The following is a 21,055-nucleotide window of genomic DNA, read 5'->3' as shown; positions in this document are numbered from 1 at the left end:
ATGCCGTCACCTTGAGATAAGAGTTCTAAGGTCTCAGTATTATTGCTTCACGGCAGAAATAGGCAGGGTGGTGGTACCTACCCGTACGAACTCACAAAAGGTCCTACCACCAGTAATTACGCAAATTATAATTTTGCGGATTTGGTTTTAATTACACGATGTTATTCCTTCACCGGAGAAGTCAAGCGTGAACATTTGTTAAGTACGTATTTCATTACAAAAATTGGTAATCGCCTGCGGGATTCGAACATCATTGCATCGCTAGGTACGAATGCACCGAACGTCTTATCCTTTAGGCCACGACGACTTCGAGAGTAATTGTAGTAGAGTTTATTTTGCATGTTCATTTTTTTTGTCATTAAGAGTGCTTGAACGCGCTGCGTGTGGAATAATAAGAGGAGCCGACTGACTCCGACTGCGCGCTCTTTCTCGCTCGCGTAGCCGATCGGCTTTTAGATCTCTTCCGGCCGATCTATGTGGAATAGTTGGCGGCTCCGCTCCGACTAATTCCAAACGTATACGACCCGGTCTGTGTGAAAAGAAAAAAGCGGGCCGATGCTCTCCGAGTCGGTTTGTGTGAACGGACCCTTTTTTTCCTACCTAAGCCGATGGTCTTGAGAGACCGTATCAGCGTCACCGGGCGATTAGGTGAGCTCACAGAGCTCAAACCTGACGATGTTGCTAACACGAACCCTAACAAAAGCAGTGATTCGCAGAATCTACCACCCGATCGGAAACGCGACCCACTGAGAAGATCCGGCGAGAAACTCAGTGGGTTGTGTCTGTGGCCCTGTGGCATTAATTTACTCGCCGAGCCCTTCGTCACAGGCGACGGGTTCGACGAGAAAGATGACCGGTGCTTGAGGTACCTAGAAGCACCGTTAGTGGATCGGGAGGATCCGAAATGACGTGTTTGGGACGACGTCGACTGTTTTCCATTCTGTCCGTAGGATCGGCAATGTAGTTACCGGCGGCCACGATGAGAGGGTTCTCGTGTCGTGCCGCTTTATGGAAATGGCGTCCGTTTGCCATTTCGACTAACACACCACTTTTATTTAACCTAGCCACTTAACTAGGAAGGAGGGAGGGGGGTGGAGGGTTGATGAAGCTGCTCGAGCGCTTTCGGAGGAGTGAGTGACACGCTGACAAGAGCCGGCAAGCAGCTCTGCCAACTGATCAACAAGCCACTCTTGTCCAATGTGACGCGAATAAATCTCCCTTTTAAATTTCTTAACATTACTGATTTCCATGAGGAACAGTGGCTGACGCCCGCAACAACAAAGTCTATGTAACTCACCTCTTTCGAACGGAACTGCTTCGGAGCTGAGAGATTCTTACCGTCGTTGTTGCCGAGATGGTTGTAGCTCACTATCGACACCGGCTTCAGACCTTAAATCACAGATAATTAATTCATAGACATAATAAGAGATCGAATTCAGTGTTGCCATGTTCATACTATTTTAGTGCATGATTTCATCATGAATCTGGCTATTTCTAATGACTATGACCCCTACAGAATTTTAATTCCTTGGTTATCTGAACAATAAGACTTAAAATGGCATTATATCTCTGTGTAAACAACTCGTTGAGAGTAACGAAGTGAAGGAGTCTGTGATTACTACTACTATATAAACTGTGCCAGTGTACGAATCCCGCAAGCGGATACCAACTTTCTTAATGAAATACGTACTTGACAAATGTTCACGATTGACTTTCACGATGAAGGACTAACATCGTTTAATAAAAATCAAAACCGCAAAATTATAATTTGCTTAATTATTGGTGGTAGGACGATCTATGAGCCCGCACGTGTAGGTACCATCACACTGCCTACCTCTGCCGTGAAGCAGTAATGCGTTTCGCTTTGAAGTGTGGGCATTTGTTATACTGTAAAAACGGAGACTTAGAATTCATGTCTAAATGTCCACGGACTCCAGAGACCATTTAACACCAGACACCGTGAGTTCACCCACCCATATTAGCCAGAAAAAATAATTCTATAAACTCACCAGCCGAAACCAAGAAGTCGACGAGTACTGACTTAAGCTTGGTCTGTCCTGATTTGAAGTCGTCGCCAGCCACAAAGACCCCTCGTTTCTCGGCCCGCTCTATGACGCCCGGGATCAAAGTGTTTTGAGGCGCGCCGTTGATATAGCAACACTGTTAGATATTCGATGGGTTAGGACTTTTTGGCGGGAACGCGAGGAGTGAAGTTGTGTGATTTGTTTTATTTTGTTTATTTAATGTTTCTTCAGGTTTAAATGTGTAATAATGGTGGTTTATTAAATGTTTAATATCTGTGAAAGTGTACAAATGTGGGAAAATGAAACAAAGCTGCTGGACGTAACTTCTCGGGATCCTCCAAAAAGTCCACCGAAAAAATCTTAGTAAATCACCACCATTTTACTGAGATTATATTTCATCCCATATCATCTCATTTCATTTCATTTAATTTCATCCCAGCTGATTAATGTCTCAAATTAATCATCTTCATTTCATTTCACTCCATAATGTCATTTTCAGAAAAATATGAATATAAATTAAAATTAGACATGACTTAAAGGTCTTAGTTACCAGGTCATAAAATCCCATAAAAAAAAACTTTGACAATAGAACCTTAATAATGTTCAAACTTATAATTTCAATTATAGTCGAATTTCGACTACTGCGGGACCACTAGTTTTCCACACTACTGAAAACACTTGACCTAGTATTTTTTGCGTACAAGTTGCCTGGAAGATATTGCCTTTAACATTAAAGGTGTTTTAATGTTTTTAATTGGTGGCGTTTCCATTGTTCAACAGAAGCAGTTTATTCTATTTTACCATAACGAGGAAAAGCTTTTTTATGGCACTGATTGATGAACATGCTCATGTGGTGGTAAGTGCCTACCGGAGGGTAACGTGAATGCTGCCACGCCTTGAGATATGAGGTGGAAGTGGTGGAATCCTCAATTGTACTGTAATCGCTGCCCCAAATTTATAATTATACTTAAGTTTGATCTCGTTCAGTTTGTAAAGTGTTTGTTGAGATGTTTTTCCTCATCATGTATATCGTACCTATAATTTTTACCATTTGTTAAAAAAATTGATCGCGTTACTAAAAACACCGGCTTTATTATCTAAACCAGCAACGTAAGAACTCAAATCTCATGATCCGTATTTTTTGTTTTTATTTTTATTATGGCTCTATCGATCTATTTAAACATGATTCTAAACTTTTTATTATTTTAGCAGCAACATTAGAATTAAAAAAATATAAATGATGTTTTCGATTGGTTCACCCTGTATATGACTGTATTGTTATCGTATTAACATCGCACTGCTCACATTCCGACAGGAGCCCTCTTCTTCGATATAGCGAAGGCGTTCGACAAAGTCTGGCACAACGGTTTGATATACAAACTGTATAACATGGGAGTGCCAGACAGACTCGTGCTCATCATACGAGACTACTTGTCGAACCGTTCGTTCCGATATCGAGTCGAGGGAACGCGTTCCCGGCCCCGTCACGTCACAGCCGGAGTCCCGCAAGGCTCCGCCCTCTCCCCGTTACTATTCAGTTTGTATATCAATGATATACCCCGGTCTCCGGAGACCCATCTGGCGCTCTTCGCCGATGACACCGCCATCTACTACTCGTGTAGGAAGAAGGCGTTGCTTCATCGACGACTTCAGACCGCAGCTACCACCATGGGACAGTGGTTCCGGAAGTGGCGCATCGACATCAACCCCACGAAAAGCACAGCAGTGCTCTTCAAAAGGGGTCGCCCTCCGAACACCACGCTGAGCATCCCTCTCCCGACTAGGCGCGTCAACACCCCCGCCCCCGCCGTTCGCCCAATCACGATGTTCGACCAGCCCATACCGTGGGCCCCGAAGGTCAAATACTTAGGCGTCACCCTCGACAGTAGGATGACATTCCGCCCCCACATTAAGACGGTACGCGACCGTGCCGCCTTCATTCTAGGACGTCTCTACCCGATGATATGTAGGCGAAGTAAAATGTCCCTTAGAAATAAGGTGACACTCTACAAAACTTGCATACACCCCGTCATGACCTATGCAAGTGTAGTGTTCGCTCACGCGGCCCGCATACACCTAAAAACATTTCAAATTATTCAATCCCGTTTTTGCAGGATAGCCGTCGGAGCCCCGTGGTTCGTCAGGAACGTCGACCTCCATGACGACCTGGACTTAGAGTCCATCAGTAAGTATCTGCAGTCGGCGTCCATGCGCCACTTCGATAAAGCGGCACGACACGAGAACCCTCTCATCGTGGCCGCCGGTAACTACATTCCCGATCCTGCGGACAGAATGGAAAGCAGTCGACGTCGCCCAAAACACGTCATCTCGGATCCTCCTGATCCATTAACGGTGCTTTTAGGTACTTCAAGCACCGGTCACCGTTCTCGTCGAACCCGTCGCTTGCGACGAAGGGCTCGACGAGTAAATTAACTCTCAGACACAGCCCACTGAGTTTCTCGCCGGATCTTCTCAGTGGGTCGCGTTTCCGATCCGGTGGTAGATTCTGCGAAGCACGGCTCTTGCTAGGGTTCGTGTTAGCAACATCGTCAGGTTTGAGCCCCGTGAGCTCACCTACTAAAGTTAGGGTTACGCTGACATAGCCGCTAGGGCTATCAGCTTAGGTAGGAAAAAAAAAAAAAAAGCACTGCTCACCCCTTCGTCGACCGAAGCGAGCGCGATGATGGTGGACGGCGATATCTCCGGCTCGTTGTCCCGCAGCGCCTTCTCCAAGTTGTCGCTCGTGTCGTGCACGCCGTCGCGGACCTCGCAGAACCTATATACGGAGTGTTGTTTTTTATTAATTTATCGTTTTATATTATTTTAAGCCGACCATTAAATTGCTACATTCCGAGACACATCCTGACTGCTACCCACCACTGAGCACTGTCAGGTAGGTAGGAAGTAGATTTTTATAGAACCTACATACAGAGTGTTTTTTTTTTTATATTATTTTAAAAAAACCATCATATTACCACAGAAATCAATTAATTTTTTTTATTGTGGCGTTGGCACATTTGAAAGTACAGCGCTAGCAGAACACCAGAGAAAGGTCTCCGGGCCACTAGTAATCTATCAAACATAAAAGAAAGGTTTTAACAAACCTTTCAGTATTCGCCGTCCAGACGACTATGACTTTGTCCAGTTTGTTCTTATCCTTGAAGTCCTTGATATCGGCGCGGATTTGCAGATACTGCTCGTACTTCGTGCCGTGGATGAGGTTCGTTGCACGATCGGCCTGAACGGAAATACCTCATTTATATAGAAATTTAAATTATATAGCTTGTGCACTTAAATATTACACTTCTTTTGGAGTGTTTTTTTTTGTGTCTACTAGCACGTATTAGCACGCGCCGATTTTACACTTAATTATTTATTTTATTGATGTTCCTTTGGAAAACATACAGCATTGTATTATGAAGAAGCAGTGTGTACTTAGCTTAAATTCCTTGTCTATGTCCAACCATAGACAGTCAATTTAGTTCCATCTTTAGCCGCTAGGTCCTGCCAGCAAGTATAAAGGAAGCGCAGCCATCTTTGATCTTCATAGCGTTGTGTACTTTCGTACTGTGAAGTCGCAAATCCACAAATATTTATTCGACTTCTTATTAATTGCAAAAAATATTTATTTTGTGGTTCTATGAGTGTTATTTTGCAATCATTACGAGGATTATTTACCAATCCTATCATCGGACGCCATGAATCACGCGTCATCTGTTGGAGGTGATGTTGAGTCAAGCTCCATAATTTCCGAGAGGGAAGATGTCCAGGCGAGACGCGATGGAGACGCCTCGCGTTCGAACAGCTCGTCAAGCGAAAAAGAACAAAAGGAGTCTCTGCGTAAGAAACGACGGGATTCAAAGGTAACGGTCGATCTTCGAATCGGCTCGTTATCCCACCAGGTCAGTGACGTTGTAAATCTAATAATGCATCAACTGTGTGTAACAATTGAATGTAACGAAAATTGTTGTAAACAAATTGATCTCGTTAATACGGAAATTTTGACAAAAACACAACAGATTTAAACTAATAATCTTTGTAACATAATTACTGAAAACTTTGGCAAATCGTCTCCGTCGTACAAGTTACTCGTAAAAGCGTTTTAAATTGTATACGGAAAAAAGGGCCGTATGGATAGAAATAAGACGTCAAAGTTTAATTTCCAAAAGGCAAGCCAAACATTATAAACAATCATAGTCCGTAACATCTGGCACAATCCAGAGGGGGGGCAATTGAAGACACCGACGGGAGGCACTGAGTGCCACCAAAATTGTAATAATTCGTAAACCATGTATGGTTACCAAATACCGTAGAAAAAAAAAAAAAAAAAAAAAAACTACCTTTTTCTGCGGAAGAAAAGCGACGAATCAATGCGTCCAATTTTCGATCTTCGAGAGTTGAATAAGGTCGTAAAGATAAAACACCTCTGTTTTCGGACACCTCGGTACCAAACTTTCTCCACCCAGGGGACTGGATGATAGAATTGAACATTTCTCAGGAATATTTTTCTAGTATCAGTCGCAAAATTTCGTCGATACTTCTTGAGGATCAGTACCAAGGTACCAGTATCAGTACCTTCAGGAAGGAATCGGTACCTTCTTATGAGTTAGTATGAAATGACATGCCTACCCTTCGGTCTGGCTTCAGAGCCACACCTTTTTGCTTCTATAACATGCGGGTCGCAGAGACCTTGCGTGCAAAGGGAACTCGAGTGCTAGTGTCTACTAGACGACTTCCTTTTGGTCGACCAAGACAAATCCAAGTTGAAACTTCCGGCTGCAGAAGCTGTGAAGCTTTTGGATTAACCTTTTTTGCTTCCATAACATGCTAGGTCGCAGAGACCTTGCGTGCAAAAGGAACTCAAGTGCTAGTCTACCTAGACGACTTCCTTTTGGTCGACCAAAACAAATCCAAGTTGAAACTTCAGGCTGCAGAAGCTGTGAAGCTTTTGGATTATCTGGGCTGGCATGTCAATTTCCATTATATAGGGTGCTCGGTCGCTCGGTCGCGGAGATATTGCGTGCAAAGTCGAGTGCTAGCTTACCTACACGACTTAATCTTGTTTCACCAAGACAAATAAACGTTTTTGTTCCCATAGCATGCTCGGTCGCGGAGACCTTGCGTACATAAGGAAGTCAAATGTTAACGTACCTACGCGACTTTCTCTTGGTCCTTGAAGACAAATACACCTTTTTGCTTCCATTGCATGCTCGGTCGGGGAGGCATTACGTGCAAAATCGAAGTGCTAGCTTACCTACACGACTTGATCTTGTTTCACCAAGACAAATAAACGTTTTTGCTCCCATAGCATGCTCGGCCGCGAAGACCTTGCGTACATAGGGAAGTCAAATGTTAACCTACCTACGCGACTTTTTCTTGGTCCATGAAGACAAATACACCTTTTTTGCCTGCATAGCATGCTCGGTCGCGGAGACATTGCGTGCAAAGGGATGTTGAGTGTTATCCCACCTACGCAAATCCCACCTGGTCCATCAAAAGAAGTCCAAGTTGAGTCTTCAGGCCACATAAGCTGTAAAGCTCTTGGATTATTTGGGCTGCCAAGTCAGCCTTACAAAAAATCAATTAATACACTGGTTCAAGAGATGACATGCCTAGGGATTCGATGGAAAATTGCGAGAAATAAAGTGGCCACTCAACAACATCCTAGCTCAAACTCTGACGGGATTACATCAATCTATGCTAACTTGCAAATTTTCTTGCGAAGTTTCAAGAAAAAACACCCCCGTAAAAAACAGGCCATCCTGCATGTGTTAACAATTAAATGCAGTGCTGACGCGGAGCCACATGTCAGACGTTGCCGATGCACAAAACCAACCATTTCTTGGCAACGGAAGCTTCGGACATGTGTAGGGGTTACAAATGCAGTGCTGACGCGGAGCCACATGTCAAACATTGCCGAGACACAAAACCATTTCCTGGCAACGGAAGCTTCGGACATGGGTAGGGGTTACAATTAGACAAAATATTAACGTCCTGTCTATGGTCAGCTCAACAACAGAAACTGCTCACCCACAAAAGAGCTATTTGCAATGGTAGTGACAATCAAAATGAACCTTTCGATTTTTAAACCTAAGCGATAAGTTAAGATAACTGTCAGCTTATAATCTCTCGGGGAGATACAACATCGTAGCCGACAGGCTATCACGAGGAAATCAACCTGCGAAATGGCACTTTTTACCACAAGTGACCACAAAAGTTTTTCGAAAGTGGGGTCATCCGGATATAAACCCATTCGCCGACCAAGATTGGACCTTCAGCATACCGTAGAGGATGCAACTAGCATGGAGAATTCCTCTTCTCAACCTTCTCCCCAGAATACTGACTCACTTCAACAGCGTCTAGGGAACCTACCTGGTAGTGCTCCCAGACTGAACGAAAGCATTTGGGTTTCCAAGCCCTCAGATCCCGAACGCTAGATAACTCGCACGAAATCCAAAACCTTCCTCCCCCACAGGTTAAACATTAACCCTGAAAGCTTAGAGGGGGGGGGGAGGTTGTACAAATAATAGACTGGTCTACACAGGAGAAGATTTATTGAAAATTAGCTGGTGTCAATCCACTTTGTCAGCATACTTACCAGCAACTAGAAGATGGTGCATATGGTGCTACATTTTTAAAATTGATCCTAAGTCTGCAAATGTTGCCAAATTCTTTCTTCTTTTCCAAAAAGAAAATTTTGCCTATAAAACAATCCTTCTGCATCATAAAGCATTTCTGTGGGCGAAATACATGTAGGACAGCAAACATTCTCAAGCTCTCTAATAAAAATTGCTATTCTAAAAAAAAGGCATCGGAATAGCTAAACAAAATTCAACTACTTATTACAATTTTACTAAGTGTAGTCCCATTCACATGAGATCCGAGAATAGTTCTAAATTGGTTTTCTTCAAACCCAGCCACCAGATCACGCCTCAATGTAGCTTGAAGGACACCAACAACCATGTTGCTGGCTACTGGACGCAGAGTTAATGACCTTACTTTGCTCAACATTTCTAAAGACAGTTTCTTTAATAACAGAGAAAAACATCTTTCTGATACCAGTCTTTGGGTCTAAAATTGAAATCCATTTTCGTCATTATTCTGCATAAGTGCTTTCTAAACATGAAACTAAAGACATGCCCAGTAAGATTCGTAAGGACTTTTTTCTAACTATGTGTGTTGTCACAAAAGCGGCATCACGTAATGTAATTGGAAACTGGTCTTCGTTCAACCTTACGAGGTAATGGCATCAACGCATCTCTAAGAAGTTGTAGATCAGCAGTAGCCTCTGAGATGGATTGATAATGAACCAATGGACGAAATACTTTCTAAAGGCAATTGCAAATCATCCAAACGTTTACAATAATTATTGCCGAATAATAGAGCTTCCTAAAGATCCTCACGATTCTTTTTTTTCAAAACATTTACTCCTACATGATGTTTATACATCAGTTATACAATTTATACATTTTCTTGTATATACAAGATAAATGTTTATTACAAACTTATAAATATTTTTTAATTATTGAATTAACATGGAAGTTAACAACTGTGTTTTTTCGATTTAATAATTATATAAATTATGAACATATTATCATTGCGCTTCATAATTTTATTATGGCTTTACCTATTTCATCATAGCGTTGTGCTTAATAATTTCACCAGCAGATAACAAACACGTCTTCATAATACAATGCTGTATGTTTTCCAAAGGCACATCAATATTACGGTTTTACATAACAATAAAACGGATATTATGTGCCGAGAAGGAAAACATACAGCATTGCAAGAAGTTCTTCCTGGTGAAGACTATGAAGATCAAAGATGGCTGCGCTTCCTTTATACTTGCTGGCAGGACCTAGCGGCTAAAGATGGAACTAAATTGACTGTCTATGGTTGGACATAGACAAGGAATTTAAGCTAAGTACACACTGCTTCTTCATAATACAATGCTGTATGTTTTCCTTCTCGGCACATAATATCGGTTTTATTGTTATGTAAAACCGTAATATTACCTATCAAGATCCGAGGTTACATTTGTTTGTTCAGTATTTAATAGTAAAATTATCAATATATGTATATTCGAGTAGATTTGTTGGAAATCTTTTAGAATTAGAAGAGATCTTAATTTTTGAACGCTTTCCAACCCACTAAGTTTCTCGTCTCAGTGGGTTTGAAGTCGTGATACCGATCCGGTAATAGATTCAACAAAGCACTGCTCTTGCTAGGGCCAGTGTTTTCAGCAATTCTCTCAGGTTCAGCCCGTGATATTTTTATTTAAAATAAAACCTTTTATGCTAATTTAGTGTGGCCAAAAACGCATCGATTTCATTTACTTGTCGGAGACGTTCATTAACTGAACCAAACGCAGCACGATTCCCGAGAGATGGCAGTACGATTGCGGTATCGTCGGAAATTGGCTAACTTCGCGCTACGACAGAGCCTAGCCGATGGAGGCGCATAGACGCCATCACACTTACCAACCAGCCTTCTTGAAGAGCGGTGCCTTCATCCAAAAAAATGCCATTCGTTTTCATTTGCTAACGTCAAAAGAAGATTTCTAAATTGATCTAAGACAACAAACGTGATTGGTGTACTCAATATTTATCTTAGCCCGATCACCCTATTCGCCTCTATGTCTGACGATGGTGTTAATAATTGTGGCTTCTCCGACATACTAATAACTTCTTGCTGATCGAAAATCATTGAAAATTTCTAATAATCCATTATTATTTCTTCAATTACAATAATTTAATTTATAAATATCTAGAAGAATACTACGGAATAATAATGGAAAAATACGGTAATACGGTAGACGGCGGCTTGGCTCTGTCCCTGGCCTTGCTGAAGTCCATGGGCGACAGTAACCACTGACCATTAAGTGGGCCGTATGCTCGTCTGCCTACAAGGGCAATAATAATTAAAAAAAAGAATCTGTATATACAATACCAAAAATATTTTTATTTAATGAAAAAACTTGTTAATAGTCTCCACAATAAAACAGTGTAATTCAATCGAAACTCAAAACAACTCCCCGTTCCTAGAAACCATAAAAGCGAACATCAACAAGAACGAACATAGTTCTATATGGTGCTAAGGCTAAGCGAACGATCGAAAACGCGACCACGTGCCATACGCCGTAAAGTCGATTTTGCTTTGAGCGCATCTCCCATTCGTTACCACAACAAAAAAAAAACAAAAAAAAAAAACAAACAGGCCCTGGGACCGTCCCGACAGACACAATACGAAACCAGTTTCACGAGCACGACTGTAGAAATTGCATCCTTCAGTGTATTTCGAAAACAGAACAAACAATAACTATGTAATTGATTCAATATGAATTTTAACGTTATGTTAATAAACTTTATTTTGCATTGAATGTTATACATGCTCATTGTTTTATACGGAGTAGACATGCTTAGACATCACAATGTGAACGCTGCCGTTAGAAAGAATACGAGCTAATGATCTTATTCGATCGCGACGGGGCAACACAAAGCCGCCATCGCCAGAAACGTGTCTTTTCGGATCCCCCAGATTCACATTAGGTGCTTTTAGGACCCTCAAGCACAGGTCACCGTCCTAACTACCCACTAGCGAACTAACCAATAGACACAGCCCACTGAGTTTCTCGCCGGATCTTCTCAGTGAGTCACGATTCCGATCCGGTGGTAGATTCTGCGAAGCACTGCTTTTTTCGCTCAAATTCGCTCAGATTGAGCCCGTGAGCTCATCTAACCGTCCAGGCGTAGCTGGTATAGCATCTTAAGCTAACAGCGAATAGATAGAGGAAAAAAAAGGAATGAAGAAAAAACTACAAATTCCTTAATTCAAAACACATAACGAAGCATAAAAAGTTACCAGATATTTGTTCATAATTTTTTTCTAACCAGTCAAGTATACGGCCCACCTAATGGTAAGCAGTCAGCGTCGCTCACAGACACCACCAAAGCCCGAGTCACCGCTAACGCCCGGTTCCAATATCCAAAAAACGAATCGTTTTATATTACGATCCGTTACAATATCTACGAATCGTAGGACCAAATAGTTCCTATAAAAACGACTCGTTTTTAAAATTACTGATGACTTGCTACTAACGGATGGGAGGGCTAACATAACGGTTCGTACTGCGTTTTGTATGGAGACTGTTGTCTGTAGTGTTCCTATATTATTTTAGAAATGTCAGTGAGCTGTCACAACTACGACGCGTAGAGCATTTTTTAACCTACCGATTTTGTTCGGTTGTGCTTTGGAATTTTTGTGTTTGTGTTTTTTCTTTTAAAATGTCGAGTTCAGAAAGTGATAACGAAGTTTTAATGTTACTGAATTCAAGCGACGATTCAAGTGATGATACGCGAAGTAATAGAGTGTATAAAACAAGAATCAATTATTATTCAGAGCTCGATAATCAGGAGTTTCAACTAAGATTTCGGCTCGACAAGCAGTCTGTGCAATTACTGTTAGGTGAAATTTATCCTTTTTTAAAGGTAAAAGGAACCAGGCTCGTATTTTTAATGCCAGCTGTTAATTGGTATTTTATGAAGTAGTTAACTATTTAACAAGTGATTACATGAAAATAGTATTTACTAGTTTATTTTAATTCTAGGAATCATGGAATATCTCCCTTACATTACAATTTATCACTTTTTTTTGGTATTTTGGCGCGGTCCGGCCGACATCTGGCGTTTCCTTTGTCTCTTCATGGCGTTTTGTTCACTTTACAGTTAAAACTAAAGTAACTGTTTTTAAATTGTGAATGTTCAAATAAAATTACATATGTGATGAATTACAATTAATTTATATTATTTTAAAATATTTATGTAAAAATACTAATAAAAACTTATGTATTTTGAAAAGAGTTTTATTTCTAAAGGATCTTTGTAACACAATCATTTGCATTACCGAAACGCAGAGGGATTCGTTAGTAAGCAGCGCGCCGACGGATGCTCGTAGGTAACGCGGCAAGTAAAATAGTTGTGGAACGCTAATATACGGCTACGTATTGGTAGCATGATTACGTAAGTTGTTATAATACAATGACGATTCGTTATTTTTTGGAACCGGGCCTAAGTCTCGGCCTACAAATCTAAAAAGTCCTATCTATACTCACACTCGTAACAGATTTTATGACGCTTTAAACAATAAAATTTGACGTCACAGATGACCGCATGCGCAAAGTAACAAGTAGAAAATTACATTAGTATCGATTTTTCGAACGCTCTAAAACCGGAATCCATAACCTTTTCAAACAGATGTATTGTGTGTGGAATACAATGGGATTCTCTAAAGGCGAGTTGCTTCGTCGTATGACACGAAAACTACATATTTCCATAAGAGATATAACCTACGTTTATTTATTTTGTTAAAATCAAACTTCGGCGAATATACTTATATAATTTTTATTATTAATATTATACTTATATAATTTTTATTATTAATATTATACTTATATAATTTTTATTATTAATATTATACTTATATAATTTTTATTATATTAATTTTATATATAATTTTGACATTCAACAAGTGTTTTTGATGACATCCAAGTTGAAATAAATGATTTTGAATTTGAATTTGAATAATATCGAGGGATGAAAAGCTTAAACGACATTTCGCTTAATACCTATGCGACATTTATCTTTGCAATTAAGGGTGCGTTTTATTTAGTATTAGCATCAATTGCTCGATGTTTTTAATAGAACTTCAATTTAGTTTTTTTTTTTATTGCTTAGATGGGTGGACGAGCTCACAGCCCACCTGGTGTTAAGTGGTTACCGGAGCCAATAGACATCTACAACGTAAATGCGCCACCCACCTAGAGATATAAGTTCTAAGATCTCAGTATAGTTACAACGGCTGCCCTACCCTTCAGACCGAAACGCATTACTGCTTCACGGCAGAAATAGGTAAGGCAGTGGTACCTACCCGTGCGGACTCACAAGAGGTTAGTTTACTTCATTCAAATAGCTGAAGAAGTTTTTTGTTATGATATCATTTTTACCTATATAATTTTTAAATGGCTCTTCTGTAAAGTTAAAAAATTGTCGCTCAAAATAAAAAGGTTTTAACCCTTTGAAATTAAGTGTACGAACCAAAATATTTTTACGGATATCGATTTTTTTAAATCGAAATCGCAGACATTTCACGACGAGAGCCCACACTCTAACTGGTGGTTAGTGATCACGAAAGAGAAATCGTTTACATACAAAAATAATATTATTATGTACGTTGCTATTATTATTGTGAAAAACCTGCCTCACGTTTTTTCGTAGGTATATCATTAATATTCTCATCAACTCGCCATCTTCACATAATTTTTTTAGATCCAAGACGTTATTTTGTTTGTTTTTCTACCTAAGCTGATGACCTTGAGAGGCTATTTCAGCCTAACCCTAATAAGTAGGTGAGCTCACGGGGCTCAAACCTGACGACGTTGCTAACACTAACCCTAGCAATAGCAGTGCTTCGCAAAATCTACCACCCGATCGGAAACTTTTACTGGTGGTAGGGTCTCTTGTGAGTCCGCGCGGATGGGTACCACCACCCTGCCTATTTCTGCGGTGAAGCAGTAATGCGTTTCGGTTTGAAGGGCGGGGCAGCCGTTGTGATATATTCTTGTATATTACAACGGCTGCCCCGCCCTGTAAATACTTGTAAGTACCCAAGTAAATACTTGAGACATTAGAACTTATATCTCAAGGTGGGTGGCGCATTTACGTTGTGGATGTCTTTGGGCTTCAGTAACCAGTTAACACCAGGTGGGCTGTGAGCTCGTACACCCATCTAACCAAAAAAAAAAAAACGCGACCCACTGAGAAGATCAAGACGTCATGCTGTACATTAATTAATAAGTTACTGAGAAATGCAACTGGCTTATCATTTCGTTCTTAGGACCCATGAACAGGCCAAAAAGTTTTTTTAAATAAGTGTGTAGTCTTCAGCTGTATGTAACGGCTTAGCTCAGCCCCTGGCATTGCCGATGTCCATGAGCTAGACTACTTACAGTCAGGTAAGTCACATGCTCGGTTACCATCAATCGAAGTTTATTACACTATTGACGCCATTGTTGATACAATTTTATGTATTAAATTCTGCTCACCATATCCTACTAATATAAACAATTAAAGACCAACAAGAAAATAAACATATATTGAGATTATATACGCCGAAGGTAGAAGCGTAAGATGATAGATAGAAACCGAAAATCAAAATAACTAGCAGTCAAGTATGATGCGCATTGCAAGTTAGTGTTGCACCTTAGTTTCTCTCGTTACGTGAAAGAAATTGAAACTATAAACACATTAATAAAATACATGTATAACAACACTAGAATGTTGATTAAAGTTGATGAACACATGTCACAATCATATAAAAAAAAAATACCTAGAGCAAGACATAAACGCAATTTTTACCTATCAAACAAAACTGTATCCGTTGAACCTAAAAATCGTATTAACAATATTTCATAACTCTTTTTTTTTATTGCTTAGATGTGTGGACGAGCTCACAGCCCACCTGGTGTTAAGTGGTTACTGGAGCCCATAGACATCTACACCGTAAATGCGCCACACACCTTGAGATATAGTTCTAAGGTCTCAGTATAGTCACAACGGCTGCCCCACCCTTCAAACCAAAACGCATTACTGCTTCACGGCAGAAATAGGCGGGGTGGTGGTACCTACCCGTGCGGACTCACAAGAGGTCCTACCACCAGTAATTACGCAAATTATAATTTTGCGGGTTTGATTTTTATTGCACGATGTTATTCCTTCACCGTGGAAGTCAATCGTATTTCATTAGAAAAATTGGTACCCGCCAGCGGGATTCGAACACCGGTGCATCGCTTGATACGAATGCACCGGACGTCTTATCCTTTAGGCCACGACGAGTTCAGAACTCTGGTAAGCAATGGTATATCTGCTAATTTACACACCTGATTCGCAGCAATGAAGTCAGGATCATAAATAGCTGGTCTCGGCTTCATAGTGGCCATCTCCTTTTTCAGTTTCTGCTGCAGATCATAATCGAGGACCTTAGCTCGAGCCATCGACTCCGCCAAATTGAGAGGACTTATGTCCCAGCCATCAATAACTGTGTACAAAAAAGATCACTTTGTTTTTTTACACAGATGGAAGTCCTTATGTCCATTGGTATTAAATGGTTACCTAAACTGGTCGAGACTTTGAAGTCTATGACTCAATTGTACAATAATTTTACATAATTATTATTATACTCTACAGGTTTGATTTTTATTACATTTTATTCCTTCTTTGTGGAAGTGTCATTAGTTAACATTAAGTACATAATTAATATAAAAATGAGTGCCTTTTTGTGGAATTCGAAAGCTGGCCATCATAGCAGTGGAGCAGTAGAGACAGTAAAAACCTGTCTAGTTCTATGTCTATGTGTCACGAGAGATTATTTAAAAACTGTATACAATTTTATAACTATATACTATGTTTTAGCTATATACTATACTTATACTATATATATACTGGGATCAGAAGCCCCCTAAATGAGTGTAGCAGAATGGCTTTGAGCACAGAGTGGTGACCAGGGCTTAGAACACATCAGATCGGCCTCACCAAGATCCAAACCACTCCCATCAAAAGTGAAATGATGAAGAAGAAAAAATACTTACATAGATCATCAGGGTTCACCATTGGCAGTAAACTGTTCATTGGCACATTCACATCATTCCCTTTTTCATCTATCCCCAGTCTCACAGTCGATGCTTGTGTGATCGAACCAAACCTTAGAGAATGAAAAATTATTTCAGAGTTGTTTCTGTTCCTGATAAACTGACAACCCATTTGTTGTTGAGTGGTATCTGAAGCTCAAAAACAGCATGACAGCAGCAGACCGATATTCATGGAAAAATTTGCATACATGTGGTTGCGATCCTCAGTAATGAGGGAACAACAACGAAGAAATACAGTATAAGTAGTTATAATAGACATTAAGTTGAAATTGCACAAGAGATCAATACCACAAAAACAATATATAGATAAACAAATTGATAGCATATGGTCCATTAAGAAATTATCTAAGCCCATAGACAGCAAATTTGACTGTCAGACCTGATTAACATTTCTTCTCATGTGTGCATAATGAGATTTAGCAGAGAATGGGCGACAGTAATCACTGAGCATTAAACCAGTATACTAAGATTGCAGACAAGCATCTACTGGTGGTAAGGCATGTCCTAAACCCAAACAGGTGGGTACCACCAACTTGAACGCCGCCACCCCTGTCGCATTAAGAGATAGGGTCACAGACTTAATTCTACTGTTTACAGTTGTCCCAACCGCTCAACACCTTCTTTAAATTTTTTCCATAACAAACATAACTAATTTTTCCTCAAGGTGACAGTAATGTATAGATTGTGAGATCAGTAAATTGCCTTGATGTAAATTGAGTTCAGTAAATTACCTTGTTTATCCAAGTATATTTTCTCAAAAGATGTTTAAATTGTTTAATGTAAAACTACATTCATACTTCAGCCTCTGATGATGTATGATCACTACCTAGTAAGGATACAAAAGTAATCTGTTCTAACCAATTAGCATCTAGAGAGCCATTCTTTGTGTTCCAGGACAACTGGTGTCGGTTGGCCAAAACAGCCGCAGTAAATGTTGAACCATTGTTGCCACCCCATCCCACTAGCATCACTCCAACTTTGCCAACTTTACGCTGAGTCCTAATGCTCAAAGTTTTGCTGTACGGCTGTGCCTATAGAGTAATATTAATTGAAACTGATCATTCACATCAAAAAATTTAAAAACATTTTTCTGGTTTATTTTAATGTTCACTTCAAAGAATTGTATTAGTCTAAAAATCTTATTTAATTTGCTATAATGTGGCTAATGAAGACCCAAGCCAAACAGTGACTTATGCAGTTCATAAATTTCCAAAAGAGTATTTATTAAATGGAATAAAATACTGAAACATAAGTATATGAAATTATAAATGAAAATATAAGTGGATGAAGGGTTTAATTACCATTTTTATGATTTTGAGTTTTTACATTGAATGAAGGTGTTGTGCCTATAAACCATATTAGACCTTAAAACTACAGGTTTACAGGCTATTTTTAGAAATTTCATCTGCAGATGAAGGAGTTATGTACAAAGAAAAAGTACAAATTAAAAAAAGTTTGTTGCCTGTTTTCTCAAAATTAACAAATCGTGTCATATCCCATTTATCCACTCATGTCTTAGACATAACTAAAGAGTTAAACTATTAGTAGCGATAACATAATAACAATAATTTTGGAGTATTTTCCTAGTTTTCTAGTCGTAAAACTGTTTTTACTGTACGAAACTCCGGAAAAAATATAATAACAACTCAGTAATGGGAAAAAAGGGAATTTTAAATATGTATATGACTCATCAAACTGAAGAAAATGCCGCAATTTAATAATGATTAATGTATTAGACAAAAATACTATGATTTTATGAGTATGGTTTTTTTTTTTTTTTATTGCCCTTGTAGGCAGACGAGCATACGGCCTACCTGATGGTGAGTGGTTACCGTCGCCCATGGACTTCAGCAATGCCAGGGGCAGAGCCAAGCCGCTGCCTACAAAGGTTGTATTCTACTTCTACCTTTCTGCAACATACCTTTAAAGTTAAATACCGGCAACAGCGTGTTTTGAATAAAAATAACGCTGTAAGTCCGTTCTGAATAAAATATAACTCACCACTAACTGATTGTCGATTTTTTTCACTAATGTTTCGTTATACTCGTAATCGGCGTAAATAAAATCATCCGAATATTTCACATTCGGACTGACTATAACCAAATTTGGTGTTTTTTCCATCTCGAATTAGTTTATATAGGTAAATTAAATACCACAACGTATACAAACGTATTATGGTAGGAGTTGTAAGGGAATCGTTAATAAATACAACGATTTTACATACGCTACTCTCAAAACAAATTATACCAGGTAGGTACTAAAATATTGAAATTATCCTGGATATTTTAAACAATTTTAGTAAACAACAAGACCTGAGTTCAGTGAATTACATTTTATTTTTCTATGGGATTTTATGACCTGGTAACTAAGACCTTTAAGTCATGACTTATTTTAATTTATATTATTATTAATAGGTATGAAAAATTATAATAAGGAGTGAAATGAAATGAAGTGAAGATGATTAATTTAAGAAATTAATCAATTGGGGTGAAATTAAATGAAATGATATGAGATGAAATATAATCTTAATAAAATGGTAATCATTTACAGAGATTTTTGGCAGCGGCTTGGCTCTGCCCCTGGCATTGCTGAAGTCCCTGGGCGACGGTAACCATTCACCATCAGGTGGGCCATATGCTCGTCTGCCTACAAGGGCAATAAAATTTTTTTTAGAGAAGTTACGTCCAACGGCTTTGTTTCATTTTCCCACATTTGTGCACTTTCACAGATATTAAACAGTTAATAAACCACCGTTATTATTACACATTTCTATCTGAAGCAACACTAAATAGACAAAATAAAACAAATCACACAACTTTACTCCTCGCGTTCCCGCCAAAAAGTCCACATAGATTAAACATACATTTATATCATAGATCCCTTTATGTAGGTACACTTAAGTAGTTATCGTAAAATGGGGTGATTAGGGATTGAGGGGTGAATGGAGAAAAAATAAGTTTACAAAACAACTCTAAATATGCGTGATTATAGCTGCTAACTTATAAAAAATCAAATTAACTTCTTGTGGTGATAGGTAATTATTTTAGTGCTAGAAACTTTGCTTTCTTTTATTTATTTGATAATAATAGAAGACGACTGTGAATTAGAAACGTTATTTAGTGTTTGAACCATCATATATATTAAAGGTAAGTCTCAGTTGTTATTGGTTTTAATGTTTTTTGATAATATAAAAACACATGTAAAAATCTGTTGTTTTTGGGAATAATGGGGACGTCTCAGGTACAATTAACAACGAAAAAGGCGTCAACTGGGATGAAAGTAAGTTAAATGGGAACGACCTAAGTATAAATAAGTATGGGTTTGTCGGGTTGTCTATGTAGTTATAACAATCTTTTTTAAATGTGTTGGTAAGAATCTGGTTTCTTCATGATGTTTTTGTCTAGAACATTTATTCAAAATTATCAATGCTGTGATATTTTATTGCTTGGCAAGTATTTATATTATTATCAGTTACGTATTGTTTTCTATATTTAGATATGCCTCGCGTATACGTATCAAAGAGTGCAAAGCCTTATAAGAGATATGATCCCTTAATATTAAAAACAGCAATAGAAGCCTATGGAATTGGGAATAAGTCTTTAGTTGAAATAGCTAAGCGATTTAACATAATTAAGTCGGTTTTGCACAGACATGTAACAAGAATAATGAAATCTCGAGGTGGACAAAAATGTCTAAGTAATAATAAAATATATTAATATTTGTTCGGAGTGAGGGTATCCACCTCATTAATCCATGGAATAACCGACACACCTAATCTCTTAACCCCCTTAATCACCCCGTTTTACCGGTACACATTAATAAATATTATTTTTATGGTATTCATTTAAATTATTTTTGGGCGATTGTTTCACTTAGATAAGCAAAGGAAACATAGCACATACTATGAAACTTTGCGTGACAAAGACCAAAATTATGTCTCATATTGAATTATAATTAAATTATGTCTCAGATGAAATATTCATTAATTTGAAAACGTTTATAGGAATGAAATTAATTACGAAATTTAATTGAATATAATGAAATCAACGGTATCAATAGATGTAATTTCCACATCCAGAGCTTTTTATAAACCTCAAAAAACACCTAATCACAAAATGAAATAAGTCGTAAACTTAAACTCCTTGAATTCCCGCCTAAACATCTCAATAGCAATCAGCCTAAGCAGTATTGCTAGATTTATTTTTTAGATTTCCTCATGATGATTTTTTATTTCAGTAAGAACGTTCCGATGGAAACCGAACCGTACCGACCCGAACCGTTACTATTCAAAGGTCTTATCAAGAGATTCTAAATTTGCAAATAAATTTTC

The 21,055-nt window shown here is 38.8% G+C and overlaps 1 protein-coding gene across 1 annotated transcript in view; it reads right to left on the bottom strand.

Annotated features, from left to right (window-relative positions):
• The window catches only part of Inos (Inositol-3-phosphate synthase), a 29,465-nt gene extending 10,385 nt beyond the window's left edge, over window positions 1-19,080 (bottom strand). The window contains exons 1-8 of the mRNA XM_089736749.1: window positions 18,727-19,080; window positions 17,584-17,756; window positions 16,666-16,778; window positions 15,958-16,115; window positions 5,129-5,262; window positions 4,680-4,800; window positions 2,010-2,160; window positions 1,298-1,389 (exon numbers count right to left, since the gene is read on the bottom strand). Of these exons, the coding sequence (XP_089592875.1) occupies window positions 1,298-1,389; window positions 2,010-2,160; window positions 4,680-4,800; window positions 5,129-5,262; window positions 15,958-16,115; window positions 16,666-16,778; window positions 17,584-17,756; window positions 18,727-18,846 (1,062 nt within the window). The 5' untranslated portion in view covers window positions 18,847-19,080. The remainder of the gene's footprint in view (window positions 1-1,297; window positions 1,390-2,009; window positions 2,161-4,679; window positions 4,801-5,128; window positions 5,263-15,957; window positions 16,116-16,665; window positions 16,779-17,583; window positions 17,757-18,726) is intronic.
• Between the last annotated feature and the right edge of the window lie 1,975 nt (window positions 19,081-21,055).

The sequence above is a fragment of the Bombyx mandarina genome, chromosome 03 (assembly GCF_030267445.1).
Source record: "Bombyx mandarina strain Sakado chromosome 03, ASM3026744v2".
Taxonomy (NCBI): domain Eukaryota; kingdom Metazoa; phylum Arthropoda; class Insecta; order Lepidoptera; family Bombycidae; genus Bombyx; species Bombyx mandarina.
Note: the sequence above shows the minus strand (reverse complement) of the source record. Positions and strands in the feature narration are given on the sequence as shown.